Consider the following 19,350-nt stretch of genomic DNA (forward strand, 5'->3'; position numbering starts at 1 on the left):
GTGAAACATGGACCACTTATAAACGCCATCTCCAACACCTTGAAAGATTCCATCAACGGTGTCTCCGAAAATTTGTACACATCACTTGCGAAGACAGGCGAACTAATACCAGTGTACTGGAAGAAGCAAAGATCACCAGTGTTGAAGCAATGATTCTTTAACATCAACTTCGTTGGACTGGTCATGTTGTGCAGATGCCTGATTATCATCTTCCAAAGCAATGACTGTATTCCAAACTTAAAAAGGGAAAGTGTAATGCTGGTGGTCAACAAAAGATGTTTAAAGACTGTCTCAGGGCAAATTTTAAAAAATGTAGCACAAACACCAAAAATTGGGAAACACTTTCCTGCGAGCACTCCAATTAGAGAACAGCCTTTACCAAAGGTGTCATAGGTTTTGAAGACACTCAATCTCAGGACGCAAGGGAGAAACATGCTAAGAGGAAGGCAAGCTTGGCAAACCCACACCGTGATCAACTCCCGCCTGGAAACCAATGTCCCCACTGTGGAAGGACATGTGGATCCAGAATTGGCCTCCACAGTCACTTATGGACTCATTGTTAAAACCCTGTTTATGACAGACAATCTTACTTGGCTATGAGTTACAGGTAGGTAGCCGTGTTGGTCTGACATAGTCGGGCAGGGGGGGAATTCCTTCAAGTAGCACCTTAGAGACCAACTAAGTTTGTCATAGGTATGAGCTTTCATGTGCATGCACACTTCTTCAGATACACTGAAACCAAAGAAGAATAAACAAGCAAACAGTGTGATGCTGTGCACTGTTCGCTCCGAAGTAAGCTTTTCAATGGAGCTTACTCTCGTGGATTGATGTGTAGGATTACAGCCTTATTCTACTCTTCGAAGACTTTACTGAATCTACTCTCTGCATCCCTGTATCAAGCATTTCTTGAGCAAGAAGAAATCCTTTGATGTGTGTAAAGATCTGTCGATGGAAGTGCTAATCCAGACCGGTCATTAGAAAGAGGGACAAAACAAGACACCTGAAACTTCACCCAAAACCAATTGCAGGCAGATTTAGATCAACACAGTAGCTCTGCTCAGATCAGGGTTTATTTTATTTTAAACTTTTATTTGTTATATTTATATACCATCTGTTTATCTGAAGAACTCGAGGTCTATGAGCTTAAAGCTGAAATAAAGTGATTTGGATTTGAAGAACTTGAGGTGGCATACATGATTCTCCTCTCCCCATTTTATTCTCACAGCAATCCTGTGAGGTAGGATAGGCAGAGACACAGTGACTGGGACTCCAGGGAGCTTCATAGCTTCATAGGTTTCCCAGGTCCTAGTCCAATGCCCCAATCATTACACCACATTAGCCCACCAATGGCAAAGTTTGAGTGAGGCAGTCACCACTACAGATTCCATGGGGGGGGGAGGTTTCCTCTTTTAGAGACCATTTAAACCACCTATGGCTACATAGCTGCCGTACATTTAAAGCATATGACTCCCCTAAAGGATCCTCGGAATTGTCATGGACCTACAATTCCCAGCACCCTTAGCAAACTACAGTTCCCAGGATTCCTTGTGGGGAGCCATGTGCCTTCAATGTATGCTGTGCACGTGACCTGTGTCTTTGCCATGAAAGGGAGGAAAGTTCCACCTCCTGTCTCGAGATCTTTTCCATCTCTGGAACAATGAGCCCTCTCGTTAAGTGTTCTGTTACAGTATGTTTGTGTGTGTGTGCGCGTTCCCATCATATTAAAGCTTCTGGACTCTCTAGACACAAACCTGGAGACATTACTCACAACCAGGTCTCAGCAGAGGCCTACCTCCCTTGCACACCTGAGATTGCATGGCCTGTTCAGACAGGTATAGACAGATGCCCATCCAGAGAAGTGAGGCTACAAAACACAATTATTATTATTTTGGTAAAACTAAGGTTCTGTGTCCTGCACGCTTAGAACTACACCGCTCTCTCGCAAGAGCAGAGTTACAGGTATGCATTTTCAGGCTGTCAGAGCTCATACTCATTGTTTGGAGGCAGTAGGAAAATCTCTCTCTCCCTCTCTCCTGTGTGGCCACACCTGATCCCTTTTTAATTCAGTGCAAGCCTCTTTGCTCACGCACACAAACATGCATGCATTTACACACCTTCCTCCCAAAATCACATAATCTCTCAATTGCATACATCTCTCTCCTGCAAAACCGCAGTTGCATCCTCTCCCGCACACACACACCGTGTAAAAACCTTGCACAGATAATATATCCCCACCACAGCCACACACCATCAGCAAATGAAAAACTACCTCCTCTAAACCTCGCAGATAAATGACACAATTTCCCTCTTGCCACAGAGGTCCTATCCCTGGTTAACCCCTCCCACCCAGCTGCTGCACCCCTCCCCGCTGACCCCTTCTCCCCCCCACCGCCCCCCGCCCCCAAATCCCCACCCCTTTCTCCTGCCTGGGGAGGAGGCGCTGCCTTTGTTCCGCCAAGGGTTAACCCGGATTGTGTCTGTCACCCAGTTGCCCGGATGCTGATGTAAGGGGAGAGCTCGAGAGATCCCTTCAGATTGCAGTGAGAGGAGGCGAAGGACCAGAGCAGAAGAGGCTCTCCACCAGCATCTTTCATCCACGGCAACAGCAGCACCAGCAGCAGCATCCTTGGCTGGACCAGCTGGATGATGCTGGTACCCGGACTGTAGCATCCTTCATCCTTCTCTCGCCTCCCTTTCCCTCCCTGATGCCGAGAGCATCCCCCTCCCCCTAAATCCTTCAGGATGCCGGCCCCGGTATTGTCCCTATAGGGGGATATCAGGGGGGCCTTGCCTTGCCGTGCCTCTCCCCTCCCCTCCCCTCCCCACCCCACCCCAAATCCCCCATCTCTTATTGTTGCTCAGAAGGGTGGCAGACAAAAGCCATGTCCGGTGGCAAAGAGGCAGGTGGGGTCCACCCCTACCAGCCACAACAGAGCCAGCAACATGCTCAGTATGTGGGGCCCTACCGGCTGGAGAAGACACTGGGGAAAGGGCAGACTGGTGAGTACTTGGCAGCCTGCTGCTCCTGGAGGTGGGGTGGGGTAGGAGGGGCAACCCCCATGCCACAGAAATGGGAGAGCCCAAAGCTTTGCATGTGGACCAGAAGTGTTTGTCCCATTGCAGAATGAGGGTGGGGGAAGAGATCCGAAAAAGAGAAGGCAGATGCATTTCCTGTTGGGGAAAATAAATTGGCCGCAGTGGTGGTGGTTGTGGTTGGCGAAAGCTGAATTCTTTTCTGTCCTGGAGTTTATTTGAGGAGAGCAAAGTGGGAGTCTTGTTTGGGGCCAATGGCATCTAGGTTTAGTAGGTTGTCAGGAGAAGGGGGCAGCAACACTTTGGGTGTTGGGGCATCTCTCTCTCTCTCTCTCTCTCTCTTACACACTGTTTTATTTGGGAGTGGAGAGTAAATGTTGGAGACTACCAGAAGGGGAAAAGGTGTCAAGAAGATGGTATCTGTTCTAGTTCAGAGGAGTACATTAATGTTTACCCTGCTGGACTTTGTTTGGGTTCCCTGTGCATGGCAGGTAAATAGTTTGCTTTACAGAGGTAGCAGATAGAAGAAGAAAAAGGAAGCGAAAATTAAAAAAAAAACACAACAACAAATAGGGGCAGGTTTTGAAAGGGGTTGTGACCATTCTTGTACTTAGCAGCAAGTGCTGTTGGGGGATAGTTGGGTTCTTAGGATCACAGTGCTTTTGTGGTACTTGATAGGTAGGTGTGTTTGTGTGTTTTAACGCACATGAAATGCCCAGATGGAGCTTGGAAAGGGAAACACAGCGAGGGCAGCGATGGATTGACCATATTTTCTGGATGGGTTACTTTCAATACCTCTTGCCCAGGTGCCTGTGCCCTGGTGGTTGGGGCCTGAAGCAGTTCTGTTTGGGATGAAGCAGTAGCTTAAAAAAACATAATGCTGCAATGACCAAGGTTGGTTGGGGAGGGAGGAAAGCAAGAAGAACGAACTGCTCCGGATTTATTCCATAATACAGATTCCCTACCTCCAACCCCCCCTCCCCCAAAAAACCAGTCTGCTCGGTGGGGAGACCGGACATACACCCATCTCTGTCTCCTTCCCCCCCCCATCTCTATTTTGCCAAGACTCTGTATTTATGAGGGGGCAATCTATAGGAGAGGCCTATAGATTTTTCTCTCCCCCCCCCACCCCATACACCAATCTTCTCCTGCTGCAGCACTCTGGATGAATGGAAGAGTGCTGGGTGTTTTGTGTTTTTTTTACTCTCTGCAGGGATGCCGATTTGATTGTGCGGTTTAGATTATGGGGCTTGGTTATGAGAGAGATTGCTTGAATAAATGCCTAAAGCCTGGGTAATATGAAAAACCGTCTCCTTCGGCTCCCTTCTCCTCTTTTTCGGGGACAGTCAGTTGCTGGATGGAAGGTTGAGGATGGGAAGCGGGGAGTGCAGGAGGGGGGGGGGACGACCATCCATCTCTCTGCAATGATGCAGGAAAACCCAAACCACAAGGCCCTCTCTCTCCTCTCTCCCTCTCAATTTGTGTGTGTCTGTGTGTAGAATGAGTATTGTGGCTTGGAAAGGGGGAAGATTACTGCAGTGGCAGAAAAAGACACCGTGAAAGGGGGAAGAAGGAGCTGGGCTATGTGTGTGTGTGTGTGTGTGTGTGTGTGTGCATGTTTGGGAGGGTTTTTTTGTTTTGTTTTAAGGAATCATAACAATAATAAATATCTTGAGCAGGTGGGTGAAAGAGACAGAAGAGGCGGCAGGGGATAAGGGAGGGCGGGATTTTGCTGAATAATCATTTCTGCACCGTGGCGGCAGGCAGTTCACGCAAAGACATTTCAGGAATCGCAGGCTGAATGGGTAGGTGGATGGAGTCTTGCTGGGGGTGGATGGGACAAGGCCTGGCTGCATCCCTTACCCCAGAAGGAGGGGAGACCAGGAGCAATAGGACAAATGGACGCCTCCTACGGCGGACAAGAGTTTGGTTGCTCTTTTAATTTTGCTTGGGTGATCTTGCCGCCGTATTTCTAGCAATCTCCTTTCCTCTTCTCTGAAGGAGTGTTATTATGGTTATGTGAATCCTCAGTTGGCAGGAAACAGCGGAAGTCCATGGACCAGCAGTGACATGCCCAAGGTCATCTAAGGGATGTTGGTGGCAGAGATAGAAATCAAAAACTGTGCATATCCCTGTTCCTCCTTGGCTATCCTGTTCAGTGTTGGTTTCCTAGACCTGAAGATGCTGAGTAGCGAAATGATAATAACCATGGCCAACTTAACAGTGTTCTCCCACATGACAGGTCACATAAGAATTCTGCACTAGCAGTGATCAGAGACCTGAAATTGTGCAACTGGAATACAGTAATTAGAGTAGGCTTGTCTCCCCACACATCAGTCCATAGCAGGCATCCCCAAACTTCGGCCCTCCAGATGTTTTGGACTACAATTCCCATCTTCCCCGACCACTGGTCCTGTTAGCTAGGGATCATGGGAGTTGTAGGCCAAAACATCTGGAGGGCCACAGTTTGGGGATGCCTGGTCCATAGTCTCAACGATCTGAGATACCAGTGGGTTGGATCCAGGTTGTTAAACTTTAGTCTCATTGACTAAATGAATGGGACTTAAGTTAGCCAAGATTAACTTGTCCTATTGATTTCAGTGGGGCTGAAGCTGCCTAGATCCATTGCCCTGGAGTGCCTTGGGCAAGTATGTCGATTATGGCTTACTTACTATTTTTAAGGAGTAGCATTGAAAAATATATGAAAACATATACAGTACATATGAGCAGACATGGGGTGGAGGGAAACCTCATCACTTTACTCACTCTTTTGCTTTCCTTACGATTCCCAGCTTTTAAAAGGCTGTGGGACTCACCTCCCATGTATGTTGTCAGGTCTAGGTACACTTACAGTACCACAGAAGAGGTTAAGGATGCTATTTATATACCTTTTTGTTCGTAGAATTGGAGTTTATAGATACAAACCCAAACCCAAAGAGAGATGTAAACTCTTAATGTGTGGGATATCCATAATTTAGGATTGAAACATGGGGAATCCCCCCCCAAGCTCTGATTCAATTTAACAGGGTCACCGGAGGTCAGATAAAATTGCCGGATCCACACTATGGATTCCCAGTTGACCAGTCTACTGTTCTGTCCTAAACCATGATGCTCTGTGCCAGGTTTGCGAATGCTCCCGCCAGCGTTGCTAAGCTCGCAAAACGTCGTACTAACCCATACAATCAAACTCTCTCTAATTACTAGAGACAACACATATTTTCTGGTATGAGCCCTTGGTCAATCCTTTGCTTTTTTCGGAGGCAGTGTGTTGAAATTTTGTTAGTGCGTGTTGCTTGAGTTTATTGTTCATTTTTCAGATTTGAGCTGCCGAGTTAGACCTAGAAGTTAACGGTGAATGAATGGATTTCTTCCTTATGGTAGAAGACAAGGCTATCATTGGTCACCAGCGATGATGGCTACACTTTGTCCCCATGGTTTGGAGGCAGTCAGGATTTTGGGTACCAGTTGCTGGAAAGCACAGGAAGGAAGAGTGGTCCTTGTGCTCAGGTCCCGCTTTCCCACTGTGGCATCCGGTTGGCCACTGTGAGAACAGGATGCTGGACTCGATGGGCCATTGGCCTGATCCAGCAGGCCCTTCTTGTGTTCTGATTATGGATGCATCTTGTCTTTAGTGCGCACAGGTGTGTGTATATGCACGCACACGAACACGGTGGCACTATCCAGTGACATTTCACTGCCTCCGAAGTATGTTTGGAACTGTTATGACATATTGCAGGCGATCGTGTTTGTCAAACATACTTCCAGCCAAAAGAACAACACCTTTTTTTGGCTTTTAAATAAGCGTCTCCCACAAAACACACAGGCACAGCATGTAGCAGGGTGAGTGGAGCCTTCAGCAATGTGTCATAGCATGCGTGTGTTTGGGGCGGCCAGAACAGGATTAGCTTTGAGGTGTCCCTATTTTCATCTGGGAAATGTTGGCGGGTATGCTAAAAGTCCCTTCCTCCCAGATAAAGAACAAATGGGGGCAGGCCATCCTTCCAAAGAGAGAAGACCTCCAACCAAATAAAAACTCCATCCCACCACCCAACAATTTTCAAAATATAAAATTGTGAGGGTCAGTGGGTGCCGAGAGGAGTTGTCTATGGGCCCACGGGCACCACATCGGGGACCTTGGTTGTATCATGTGAACATGGTGATTGTTTCCCCCTCCTGCTCCTATTTACATCCTCAGGTATTTGGAAACGGTCCACATATCCACACCTGTTCCTGCCCAATTGACTTTTCTCAGCCTGTCCAACTTGTGTTCCAGTAAAAGAAACATAGCCCACCATTTGGGGGAAGCGAGGTGGGACTTGATCCATCTTCTGGCTTTTCTGCTGGGCTGCAAAGCAAGGCATGGCCAGGGTGTGTAGAGGGGAGAATCAGATAATGTAGGGACAGGTTAGCTTGCGGCATATATTCCTATCCACAAGGGGCTGTCCTTATTTTTGTGTATTCCCCTCACCTCTCTCCCCCCCACCCCCCGGTAAATTAATGTCCACATTTTTGCCTTTTTGTGAGTGCCTTTTTCAGATTTTGCTAGCATATTTCAGGAATTGTCACGATTGAGTCCCTAGATATTAAATCTCTGGAGTGGGTGATTCTAGTGTGCATGCATAAAAATGCAGGCACATGAACAGTAAAGGCTCACGCAGAGAGCACACATACAGTATTGCCATTTCTCACACTGCAGTTCTAAGGTATTTCAAAGTATTGATTGCATAGTGAAGTAGGGTTTTTCCCCCTTGTGTGTCGAGTTTAAACCCAAAAGAACCACCGTACTCCTTGGCTTTGAAATCAGTGAGGGACAGGCTATTTCAGAATAAATAGGCACATCATGCCACTGGCGATGAAAAGATCTCAGCACTATGTAATAGTGGATGGACTGGGGCTTCCGAAGTGAGCTTTGGTAGGATCATAGAGCCAGGAGGTATCCCAGAGGCCATCTAGTCCAACCCCTGACAATGTAGAAACCTGCTGCTTCAGCATCTCTGTAAGGTGACCACCCTGTCTCTGCCTAAAAACCATTCTAAGAAAGGTATCTACGGTATTCAGCCTTAATGTGCATACTTTCATCTTCAATGTATAGATTAAACCTCCCCTCCTTGTAATTTGAATCTGGGTCCTGCCCTGTGTTCTATCGCCTCGTTTTTAAAAAAATTATTACATTCATATTCTGCCTTTTCTCCAAGTTGGCTCTTCCACCCCGTTTTATTTTCACAACAATCCTGTGAGGTAGGTTAGGCTGAGAGGGAGTAGCTGATCCGAGGTCACCCAGTTATCTTCATGGCTGAGTGGGGATTTGAACCCTGGTCTCCCTGGTCTTAGTTCGACACTCTAACCACTATACCACACAGTCCTTCACATCTTTGAAGATGGCTGTCCTATCTGTGTTGTCCCTTCTCCAGGCTAAACAGACCCGGCTACATTGCCTGTTCCTTATAGGACTTGATCTCCAGGCCTCGTGTCTGGACACACTACAATTTGTTCATATCTTCCTTAGACTGTGGTGCCCAGAAATGTACACCACGCAGTGGGGACTGAGGTCTGCCCAAAGCGTGGGGTGGCCGTGTGTCCTTTGTTTGAAGAACTGTCAAAGGACAGGCCTCTATTTGAAGGCCTGACTGGTCCAAGGCTGGTTTAAAGAGAGAGAACCATAAGAAGGGAGAGCAGGCCAGGCCACCAGGTTTCTCCAGCAACCGTTGCTATCTGTTCAGCCGACTAGGCAGGCACACAGTACAGTATTGCAGGAATCCTGGAAACTGCCGTTTTCCCCCTTCCAGAACTGCAATTCCCTGCACCCTACAATTCTCAGGATTCTTTGGAAGAAGTTACGTATCGTGTGCATGTGACCCACAACTCTTCACAGAGACAAGGAGGTTTTTCTCTCTTCCCGCTACTGAGGCTCATCCATCCCTGCCCGTTTTTTAATGTTGTGTTATTGAGGTATTGTTTTTCAAATTTGATATGCAAATTGATGTCCTCTTGCGACCTATTTTTCCTGGAGAATGCATTTCCTTTCCATTCCTTTTTAAAAAACCATTTATTTTTGCATTTTCTATTTTACATATACAAGTGAAATAAAAACATAAACATATAATCCCCTTTGACTTCCCTCCCCCCCGCCATTGTGGATCATAATATAACAAGCTTTTCCGCTTTTTTTTTTTTTTGGCAATGCTTAAATGCCAACCTTACCGCAACAGAACAGAGTAGTACCACACCAACAGAAAACAGGAGCGTTGCAAGGATGCCCTGGTTTTTGGCTCTCAGAATTTTATTTATTTATTATGTACTTATTGCATTCAAACCACACCTTTCTTCTCCAAAGCGCCCAAGGTGGCATGTATGGTTCTCCCTCTCCTGATCCCCACAACAACCCTGTGAGGTAGGCTAGGCTGAGAGGCAGTGACCGGTCCAAGTTCACCCAGTGAACTTCATAGCAAGCTGACTAAGGATTTGAACCCTGGTCTCCCAAATCCTAGTCAAACACTCTGACCACTGTGGTGTGAATAGGGTTCAGGGCCGTCTTAAGCGCCCCTGGCGCCGTGGAGCAACGGATCCCTCCGGTGCCCCCCCACCCTGTATCCCAGCGCGGCGGGCGGGCGCAGCTGCGTGGCGGGCGGGCAGGCACAGCACGGTTGCCGTGGGCGCAGCTGTGCGGCGAACCGGCCGGCCAGCGGGCGGACGCAGCTCGCGGCGCCCTCCTGGCGAGCCGGCGCCGTGGTGCCCTGCGCCACCCAGCCTGGCCGTAGGGCCGGCCCTGATAGGGTTGCCAGACTCAATAGAGGACAGGACTTCTGTGCCTTTAATTGCCCTGCTCTCTTTTGAGCCTGGAAACCTTAAAGAGAAACCAGCAGACCCTTTGCTTGGAAATTAAACAAAGGGTCTGCTGGTTTCTCTTTAGGGTTTCCAGACTCAAAAGAGAGCAGGGCAATTAAAGGCACAGAAGTCCTGTCCTCTATTGAGTCTGGCAACCCTAGGTGTGAAACCCTGGTTGCCTGACTCCAGTGGGATATTCCAAGCTCCCTCCCTGAATTTTAGTGTTTCTTTCCTTTTTTTAAGTTAGACCTTTTACTTACAAAGGTGTAAGGAAAAGCAGGCAAGCAGAATTCTACCCAGTTTTTACCCAGAAAGAAGTAAACTTGCTCCTGCCTTCCAGTGTCAGGGCCAAAGAGCGCAAAGGCAAGCGGGGTAAAAGGGACAAGCCCGTTGCACTTGTTGTTTTTTAATTAAATGTAAATAATGTTCAATATAATCAAATAACTTAAGAGCATATCAGGCCACCCATATCTGTACTCTGGATAATCTGCAAGGATTCGCCACCTCTTTAAGCAGCCACCCACAGTGCTTCTGGCTATGGTTTTATTGGGGGGGGGCGTGCAGACACCAAGGTCCTAGAAGGCCACCGTCAGTGGCTGGTGGGCTGCGTTTTGCTTGGTGGGCTGCAAATTACGCAGACCTGCTCTAGGCTAAAGACAATCTCTTCCTTCAGCCTTCTTGCATGTGATTTGTCTGGTCTGCTTATTTTGACAACCGCGCCACACCACTATGACACCAGATCCAGCGACTTAGATAGAGTGCGTGTCTTTTTTTATTCATTTTTTAATTTTCTGACAGGCTGAAAAGATGTATATGGGTGTGAGAGGGTTTCTCTTTCTTTTTTTCCATGACTCGGTTTGTATTCTCACAATGTGAAGCTGAGTTTCAAGGTCAGAGAGAGAGAGAGAGAGCACCTTTTGGAAGTTTGCATTTTAAACACACACACCCCTGCCATTGTTGTGAGGCTCCCATAGCTTATTTACCAAAAATAGTGTGTGTTTTCTGACATTTGCTCCTGGTAAACCACTGTCCCTATTTTGCCTTTGAAGGGGGTACAGTGATGATGATGATGGTGGTGGTTTATTTTAGGATGCCTTTGCTTTATTTCAGCCTTGTTAGTAGTAAGTGGGACTTAAAAAAACAGGAAGCAGTTATGTCCCTTTTACTAATACACTCAAAGAACCAATGGATGGCAAGCTGTTGCAGAGTCAATGAGCAGCGTTCAGCTCAGGTTGCCAACTTTTCCAGCTGGCTCTGCAGCTGTGGGTTTGGCAGGGTATTATATTTATTATATTTTCATCCCACCCTACTTTGAAGGATCTCAGGGTGGTCTGCAAAGTTCTACTTCACTCACGCACCTGTCTTATCCGCACAACCACCCTGCGAGGTAGGTTGGGGGAGGCGGGGAGAGAGACCCAGGATCACCCAGGAAATTTCATCATGGCTGAACATGGAACATGGGATTTCTGAGTTCTAAATCCAGCACACTGCCCATTGCACCACACTGGCTCTCACGTTGCCACATGCTGTTGCTTTAAGTGACATAATCCACAGCAATTAGCAGGGGGTGATATTTTACTTCTGCGATCAGGGCCGGCTCTAGGTAGACCCCCGGTGGTGTGGTGTGCTAGGGCGCCGGGCCGGTAGGCAGGGCGCCGCGCGGCAAAGCCGTGCGGAAACCATGCTGCGCCCTGCGAGGGCGGGGGCGCCAAAGCGATCTCCGCCCCTCAGCACCAGGGTGCGCGACCTGCTCGAGACAGCCCTGTCTGCGATGGCTCCTCAGGCAGTAGAGCATGAGACTCTGAATCTTGGGGTTGTGGGATCGAGCCCCACGTTGGACAAAAAGATTTCTGTATTGCAGGGAAATGGCCCCCGTGGTCCCTTCCAGCTCTATGATTCTACTGCTGCAGGGCCAGCCCCGCCCATGAGGCCGACTGAAGCAGCTGCCTCAGATGGAGGAATCCTGCAGGGTGTCCTCCTTGTGGGCAGTGGCGGCTTTTACCAAGATCTCTCAGAACTCGCAAGAGCTCTGCAAGATCTCACGAGAACTTGCCGGAAGCTGCCACAGACGTGCAACCCTGGTAGTAGTAGTAGTAGTAATAATAATAATAATAATAATAATAATAATAATAATAATAATAATTTATTACTTATACCCTGCCCATCTGGCCGGGACTCCCCAGCCACTCTGGGCGACTTCCAAAAGAATATTAAAAACACAATAAAACATCAAACATTAAAAACTTGCCTAAACAGGGCTGCCTTCAGATGTCTTCTAAAAGATAGTTGTTTACTGTATTTCATTGACATCTGATGGGAGGGCGTTCCACAGGGCGGGCGCCACTACCAAGAAGGCCCTATGCCTGGTTCCTTGTGACCTCACTTCTCACCATGAGGGAACCGCCAGAAGGCCTTCAGCGCTGGACCTCAGTGTCCAGGCAGAACGATAGGGGTGGAGACGCTCCTTCAGGTATACTGGGCTGAGGCCGTTTAGGGCTTTAAAGGTCAGCATCAACACTTTGAGGTAGTTGAGGCTATGGTGGCCTGCCAAATGGAGGCTATTATTTGTATACTTTTTTGCTGGTCAGGCCTGAAGAGGGCACTGAAGCCTAAACCACACATTCCTGGGCGGCTTATCATGCTGTCCTGCTCTCTGGCCCCTGAGGTGCCTGATCCGTATATTCCCTGATATGCACACACTGCCCCATGGCAGGGCAGCACCTAGAGAAGGCCCTTATGGCAGAGGAGGGGAACCTCTCCTAGCACATGTTCTGGGCCACCATGAGAGAGCTGAGGGCCAGTGGTGGGCGGGGCCATAGGCAAAGTGGGTGGAGCAATCGATGGTGACTTTTCTCACCTTTGCTCAGTAAGCTACGTTTCCACACACAGAGACACACCTGACCCCCATCACCTCCATCCAGGAAAGCAAGAGGCATCGTCAAAGACTTCACAGACACATTCCAGCCAGGCAAAAACACTGGAGGAGGAGGCAAAGTAGAATTGCGGGTATGTGACCTGGGGAGAGCTTGGCAGGCCAATGGAGCTGCATTTGGCACCTGGGCCCGAGGGTCCTCATTCCTGCCATAGGGGCCCACAATCCCTGGATTCTAGAGGTGTTAACATAGGAGCCTTTACCAAGTCAGGCCATCTAGCTCAGTGCTGTCTACACTGACTGGCAGCACCTCTCGAAGGTTTCAGGCAGGGGACATTTGCAACCCTAGCTGGAGATGCCAGGGATTCCACATTAAGCACGGGAAGCCGATTCTCTGCCTCTGAGCTTTGCCTGCTACATATATTCAGCATTCATAGAGGATGCTGCCCAGGCCTCTGAACTTCTTGATACCAGAGAGCAAATGTATGGCTACATGTTTGGGTGCGAATAAAGAAAGAGCTCAAGAGGTGATGCAGTATGGGCCTAACAACGGGTACCATTGGCTCCCAGAGCCCAGTTAGATTTGCTGGGCAATCGTATGTATGTCAACCGCATTTTGCCTTGTTCACATATAAGGTGGGAGCGAGATCTACATTTTATGCCATAGAGGAGAATCTGAGGGAGCAGAGAAACCCATTTCCTCTCCAGCCTTGCCTCACTTGCTTGGCTCACTTCTGGTATTGGGGCTGGCAGGAGGGGACGGCGGCTGCTGTTCAGTGGATGTTAGACCATCCACTTTGCATGCAGAAGGGCCCCCAAATATTTATGTATATGGAATTTATGCCAGTAGCATCTCCGGGGAAGCGCTAGGAATGTCCCCTGCTTCAAACTCGGGAGAGCCTTGTCTAGTGAACATAGACAATACTGAGCTACAGGAGGTGGACCAAGGGTCCGACTCAAATCCTTTCACTCAGCCTGATGTGTTTGCAGGGAGATCAGATGTTGCTGACAATCCGATGGGTATTTTTATTTGTTTGCGGAGTGGTTAGATGACGCCCCATGCTTTCCAGTCACTCTCCTTATGGCAGAAAGTCTGGTCCTTTTGTGAGAAAGTGGGTTAGTTGGCACAAGACCTCCCAGTCAACTCTGAATTGTGCAGCCTGAATTGGCTGGTAGGTAATTGAATTCCACCCAGGAAGAGTGACAGTCTAGAAGTGCCCTTGGTATAAGGCAGCTTTCTATGTCCTTATGCTTAAAAGCAGCAGAGTGTGTCAAGGTAAGGCAGGGAAGCATGATGAAATTTTTGCTCCCTTCTTTCTTTTTGTGTAAGGCATGCAGCCTCCCTCCCTCCTCAATTCCTGCTTGCTTTATGAAGAGGGCAAGCATGTATTTCACATGTATGCGTTTGCCCGGCACACAAAGTTTGGCCCCAAGATGTAAGACCCTGGGCTGAGAGGAGCAGGGAATGGAGGAAGAGTCTTGCCCTACAATGTTTTGTGCACGCTCCTGTTTATTCTGCATGCAGTCCACTCCCAGTGCTGGTTTGCGAAGTGGTGTACACACAGTGTTAGCCACAATGCAAATCTATCCTGTCATTTCTTCTGAAATATTGTATATGATGCATCCTCCCCCAAAACCATCTTCAGTCCAAACTAAGCTGCATTTCAAGCAGGTTAGTTGGCACAAGACCTCCCAAACAAGTTGGCACAAGACCTCCCAAACAAGATGAATTTTAACAGGGAGAAATGTAAAGTACTACACTTGGCCAAAAAAGAAAGAAAAAAGAAAGGCACAAATACAGGATGGGAGACACCTGGCTTGAGAGCAGTACATGTGAAAAGGATCTAGGAGTCTTGGTAGACCACAAACTTGACATGAGTCAACAGTGTGATGCAGCAGCTAAAAAAGCCAATGCAATTCTGGACTGCATCAAATGGAGTATAACATCTAGATCAAGGGAAGTAATAGTACCACTGTATTCCGCTCTGGTCAAACCTCACCTGGAATACTGTGTCCAGTTCTAGGCACCACAGTTCAAGAAGGATACTGACAAGCTGGAACGTGTCCAGAGGAGGGCAACCAGAATGGCCAAAGGCCTGGAAACAATGCCTTATGAGGAACAGCTTAGGGAGCTGGGTATGTTTAGCCTGGAGAAGAGAAGTGTAAGGGGTGATATGATAGCCATGTTCAAATATATAAAAGGATGTCATATAGAGGAGGGTGAAAGGTTGTTTTCTGCTGCTCCAGAGAAGCGGACACGGAACAATGGATTCAAGTTACAAGAAAGAAGATTCCACCTAAACATTAGGAAGAACTTCCTGACAGCAAGAGCTGTTCGACAGTGGAATTTGCTGCCAAGGAGTGTGGTGGAGTCTCCTTCTTTGGAGGTCTTTAAGCAGAGGCTTGACAGCCATATGCCAGGAATGCTTTGATGGTGTTTCCTGCTTGGCAGGGGGTTGGACTGGATGGCCCTTGTGGTCTCTTCCAACTCTATGATTCTAGGTAATGTGCACACAGCCTGTGTTTCTATCCAGCCCTATTTGCTAGGTGGGAGAGGGGGGGGATCTAAGTGGCCTTCTGGGGCAGGGGCCATTTGAAACTCACCACCAGTCCTCTTGGCTGGCAGTTAAAATTTTGCTTTCTCCAGAATTACCCATGTGATCATTGGCCTTTATCTCAGGGATCCGCTGATCCCAGGTGAGGTGTCTAAAAAGTCCCTTCAAGGCCCATTATTGACTGAACTTGTTGCTGATGCCAGGCTCAAGCTAAACTGGAGGTACTCCTTGAGCAAGGGACATGGGTCGTCCAGGATAAATCCCCCCTCCTCAAATTCACCATATTCCTCCTCCTGCGGGACAGGGCAGTACAGTATGGGCAAAAGTGGAGCAGGATGATGGCAACATTTTTAAATTGAATCCCCTGTAACGATCACTTGTTTATCTCATATATGCCATCCATTTAATCAAAAGGGACTACTTTGACACTTGACTTTGAAAAGGGATTTGTCTTGTTTAGAAGGGGAACAAATTGTCCTAACCCAACCTTCTTCAGCTATGCTGACTGGGGTTGATAGCAGTCGTAGGATGTCTCCAGACTGTTAATATTTTTCAGAAGGGATTCAAGCGCCTACCAGGAAATTGTTGGCTTTGCATAATTAAAGTGGATTAAAGCACTCTGTTGCCCTAGCACAAGTCCACTTTTAAAAAGTAGCCAACTTTTTGCAGTTAGGAAAGTGACAGTGAAATGCAGAATGAACAAATGACTAATTGGGAAAACATATAAACTCCACACAAGCAAATCAGGATGAATGCTCATTGTTGTGTAACAATGTCCCCAGTAGATTGGGACAAATGCTTAGTAAAGACTGGATTATAATCTAATCTCCACATAAACTTTGTTCAAGCAAATCAGGGTGAATGCTCAATAAATAAATCATCTGAGGGGAGTCAGGTTGGAAAAAGTTGTACTAACCTTATGGATTAGGACAAATTATTGTGAGCTAATAATTTTGATGAGCTAATTTGGAAGGCTGGTATAGAGTATCCTTTGTTAGGGCACAATGATGGGGTAGATCAGAGCCTGTTATCCAACAGCTTGTCGACTGATTCCAGTCTGTGAAATAATCTTTTAGCAGTTTTAGTAATCTCATTACATTCAATGCCACTTTCAGACATAAGGTGTATTTTGGAGCTGTAGGACAGGCACTGATCTGGGCTAATTTTGGGGCAGCTGTTGCTAATTCATAGGATTTCTTTGAGAACCCCACTCTTTAGAAGTCTTTACAGTGATTCATCCTTTGCAAGGGCAGGGAATAGGCAGGGAATCTGAATTAATTGGGGATCCATTCATTACGTCTGGGAACCTGATAAATAGTGACGGTATTCAGTCTCTCTTTTCCATGGTGAAAGGTACCGTTCTATAGTTGTCACCATGCACAGGGTGCGCTGCCAGGCATATTTAAATAAAAATGAGAGAAACAGAAATATCCCCAACCCCTGCAAAATAAGTATTTAGCAGCATAGCTTTGAGATTGCCTAGTTGCAATCTCACATCCTTTATAAAATTTATAAAAGGACTGCACATCCTTTATAAAATTTGCGGTTGCTTTTTGAATGTTTATAACAGGCATCCCCAAACTGCGGCCCTCCAGATGTTTTGGCCTGCAACTCCCATGATCCCTAGCTAAGAGGACCAGTGGTCAGGGATGATGGGAATTGTAGTCCAAAGCATCTGGAAGGCCGAAGTTTGGGGGCGCCTGGTTTATGCTGTCTGTTGAATGTTGAGCTGAAATATAACCATTGTGTAACAAATGTAACTTTCACTCTGGGAAAAAAATATTATTATACTGTACAAAAGAGAGAGAGAGAGAGAGAGAGAGAGAGAGAGAGAGAGAGAGATGATGATGATGCAAATGCTACTGGGTCTTTTTAACAGGTGATACCAGGAATTGAACCTGGGATGTCCTGTACGTGAACCATGGCTCTGCCCCTGAGCTATGGCCCCTCTCTCCATGATCCAGGTGGATTCATTATCCCCGCTCCCCATCCTTAGAATGTACTCACAATCAGGGTGCCTGATGGGCAGAGAAATGTCCAGCTCTGTTTCCTGCAAGGGCAAACTGACACTGTATGAGCATCTGCTGGAACCGCTACTACCCCTTGATTTCCTTTGGATAAGATCGCAGAAGAGTTTGGCTGTAATCCTACATGGCGTTTGCCTGGAAGTAAGCGTGGGTGGCGTTGTGGTGTAAACCGCAGAGCCTAGGGCTTGCCGATCAGAAGGTCGGCGGTTCAAATCCCCGCGACGGGGTGAGCTCCCGTTGCTCGATCCCAGCTCCTGCCAACCTAGCAGTTCGAAAGCATGTCAAAGTGCAAGTAGATAAATAGGTACCGTTCCGGCAGGAAGGTAAACGGCGTTTCCGTGCGCTGCTCTGGTTCGCTAGAAGCGGCTTAGTCATGCTGGCCACATGACCCGGAAAAGCTGTCTGCGAACAAATGCCGGCTCCCTCTGCCAGTAAAGCGAGATGAGTGCCGCAATCCCAGAGTCGCGACTGGACTTAACTGTCAGGGGTCCTTTACCTTTACCTTTTTATTTATTTATTTATTTAATGCTAATTTTTATTGGATTTTTTAAACATAATTAAGCAAATAAACAAGCAATATAACAAATACACCAACAAACACATACATAGAAAAAAGGGGGGGTAAAGAAGATAAAAAAGAAAAAACAAACTTTAAACCATCCATTCTTCAAATCATTATCTTATAGACTTCCCCTTTCACCCCCTTTCTGATCTTCAATTTATAACCTTCTTTAGCAATATCCTTTATCATAATTTTCCAATCGTTATCTCAGTTTTTCTTACATATATTTTACTGCCCCCCTCCCCCACCTGCTTCCCAAAGATCCCCCTGCCACCAAGGAATCCTCAGGTGTAGTAGGACAGAGGAGGAGGAGGCAGTCCTTTTTCTCATTGAAGCCCCCCCCCATCCCTCATCCCAGCACCTCCCCTTTACTTTTACCTTTCAAGCCCCGTTGAACACAGTGAGGCTTACTTTCAGGCAGACAGACCTAGGATTGTGGCATAAAGGTATCTTTCTAATATTTACATTGTTTGCAAGTGTGCTGAGAGATCAGATGTGTAAACAAAGCTCACTGCGTTCAGTAAGTGTGCACAGAAAGTGTGCCTTAGGTCCCTCTGTTACGTCCATATGTGCAAGCCTCCGGTCATGGCATTGATCACTCCAAGGTACTAAAAAAGAAAAAGGTAAAGGACCCTTGATAGTTAAGTTGCGAATGACTCTGGGGTTGTGGCGCTCATACCCTCTCTATAGGCCGAGGGAGCCAGAGTTTGTCTGCAGACAGCTTCCGGGTCATGTGGCCAGCATTACTAAGCCGCTTCTGGTGAACTACAGCAGCGCACGGAAACGCCGTTTACCTTCCCACTGGAGTGGTACCTATTTATCTACTTGCACTTTGATGTGCTTTCGAACTGCTAGGTGGGCAGGAACTGGGACCGAACAATGGGAGCTCATCCCGTTGCAGCCCTTAAGCTGCCTGCGGTGTATGATCAAAATAACCCGATACAAGAGGTGGCAGGTGGGGAACATGTGACCCTCCAGTTGTTGCTGAACTACAACTCCCATCAGCCTCAGCAAACATGCCCAGTGGGCAGGGATGATGGAAACTGTAGTCCAGCAACACCTTGAGGGCTACAGGTCCCCCCCCCCCCCGCTCTGCATAGCTGCCAAGTTTTCCCTTTTCTCGCGAGGAAGCCTATTCAGCATAAGGGGAAATCCCTTAAAAAAAGGGATAACTTGGCAGCTATGCTGCTCTGTGGTGGGAAGGAAATTTGACTTGCTGTATATCATCATTAACCTGCTTCGCATTGTTACAGATATTCTCTGGCGCTTCTTTTCATTTCCGTAGGTCTGGTGAAGCTGGGCATACACTGCATCACAGGGCAGAAAGTGGCGATTAAGATTGTGAACCGGGAAAAGCTTTCGGAGTCAGTACTGATGAAGGTGAGCATGTGGGTTTGTTTGTTGGGAATGGTGTAAGGGCAGCGAAAAATGGAAATGGAAGCAGGTGGAGATGAATGTGCAAACCAGAGAGAGAGA

At 47.4% G+C, this 19,350-nt stretch overlaps 1 protein-coding gene across 1 annotated transcript in view; it reads left to right on the forward strand.

Annotated features, from left to right (window-relative positions):
* Window positions 1-2,882: 2,882 nt before the first annotated feature.
* BRSK1 (BR serine/threonine kinase 1) overlaps window positions 2,883-19,350 on the forward strand; it is a 50,706-nt gene continuing 34,238 nt past the window's right edge. Inside the window, exons 1-2 of the mRNA XM_035135295.2 lie at window positions 2,883-3,000; window positions 19,160-19,254. Of these exons, the coding sequence (XP_034991186.2) occupies window positions 2,883-3,000; window positions 19,160-19,254 (213 nt within the window). The remainder of the gene's footprint in view (window positions 3,001-19,159; window positions 19,255-19,350) is intronic.

Source organism: Zootoca vivipara, chromosome 13, assembly GCF_963506605.1.
Source record: "Zootoca vivipara chromosome 13, rZooViv1.1, whole genome shotgun sequence".
Taxonomy (NCBI): Eukaryota; Metazoa; Chordata; class Lepidosauria; order Squamata; family Lacertidae; genus Zootoca; species Zootoca vivipara.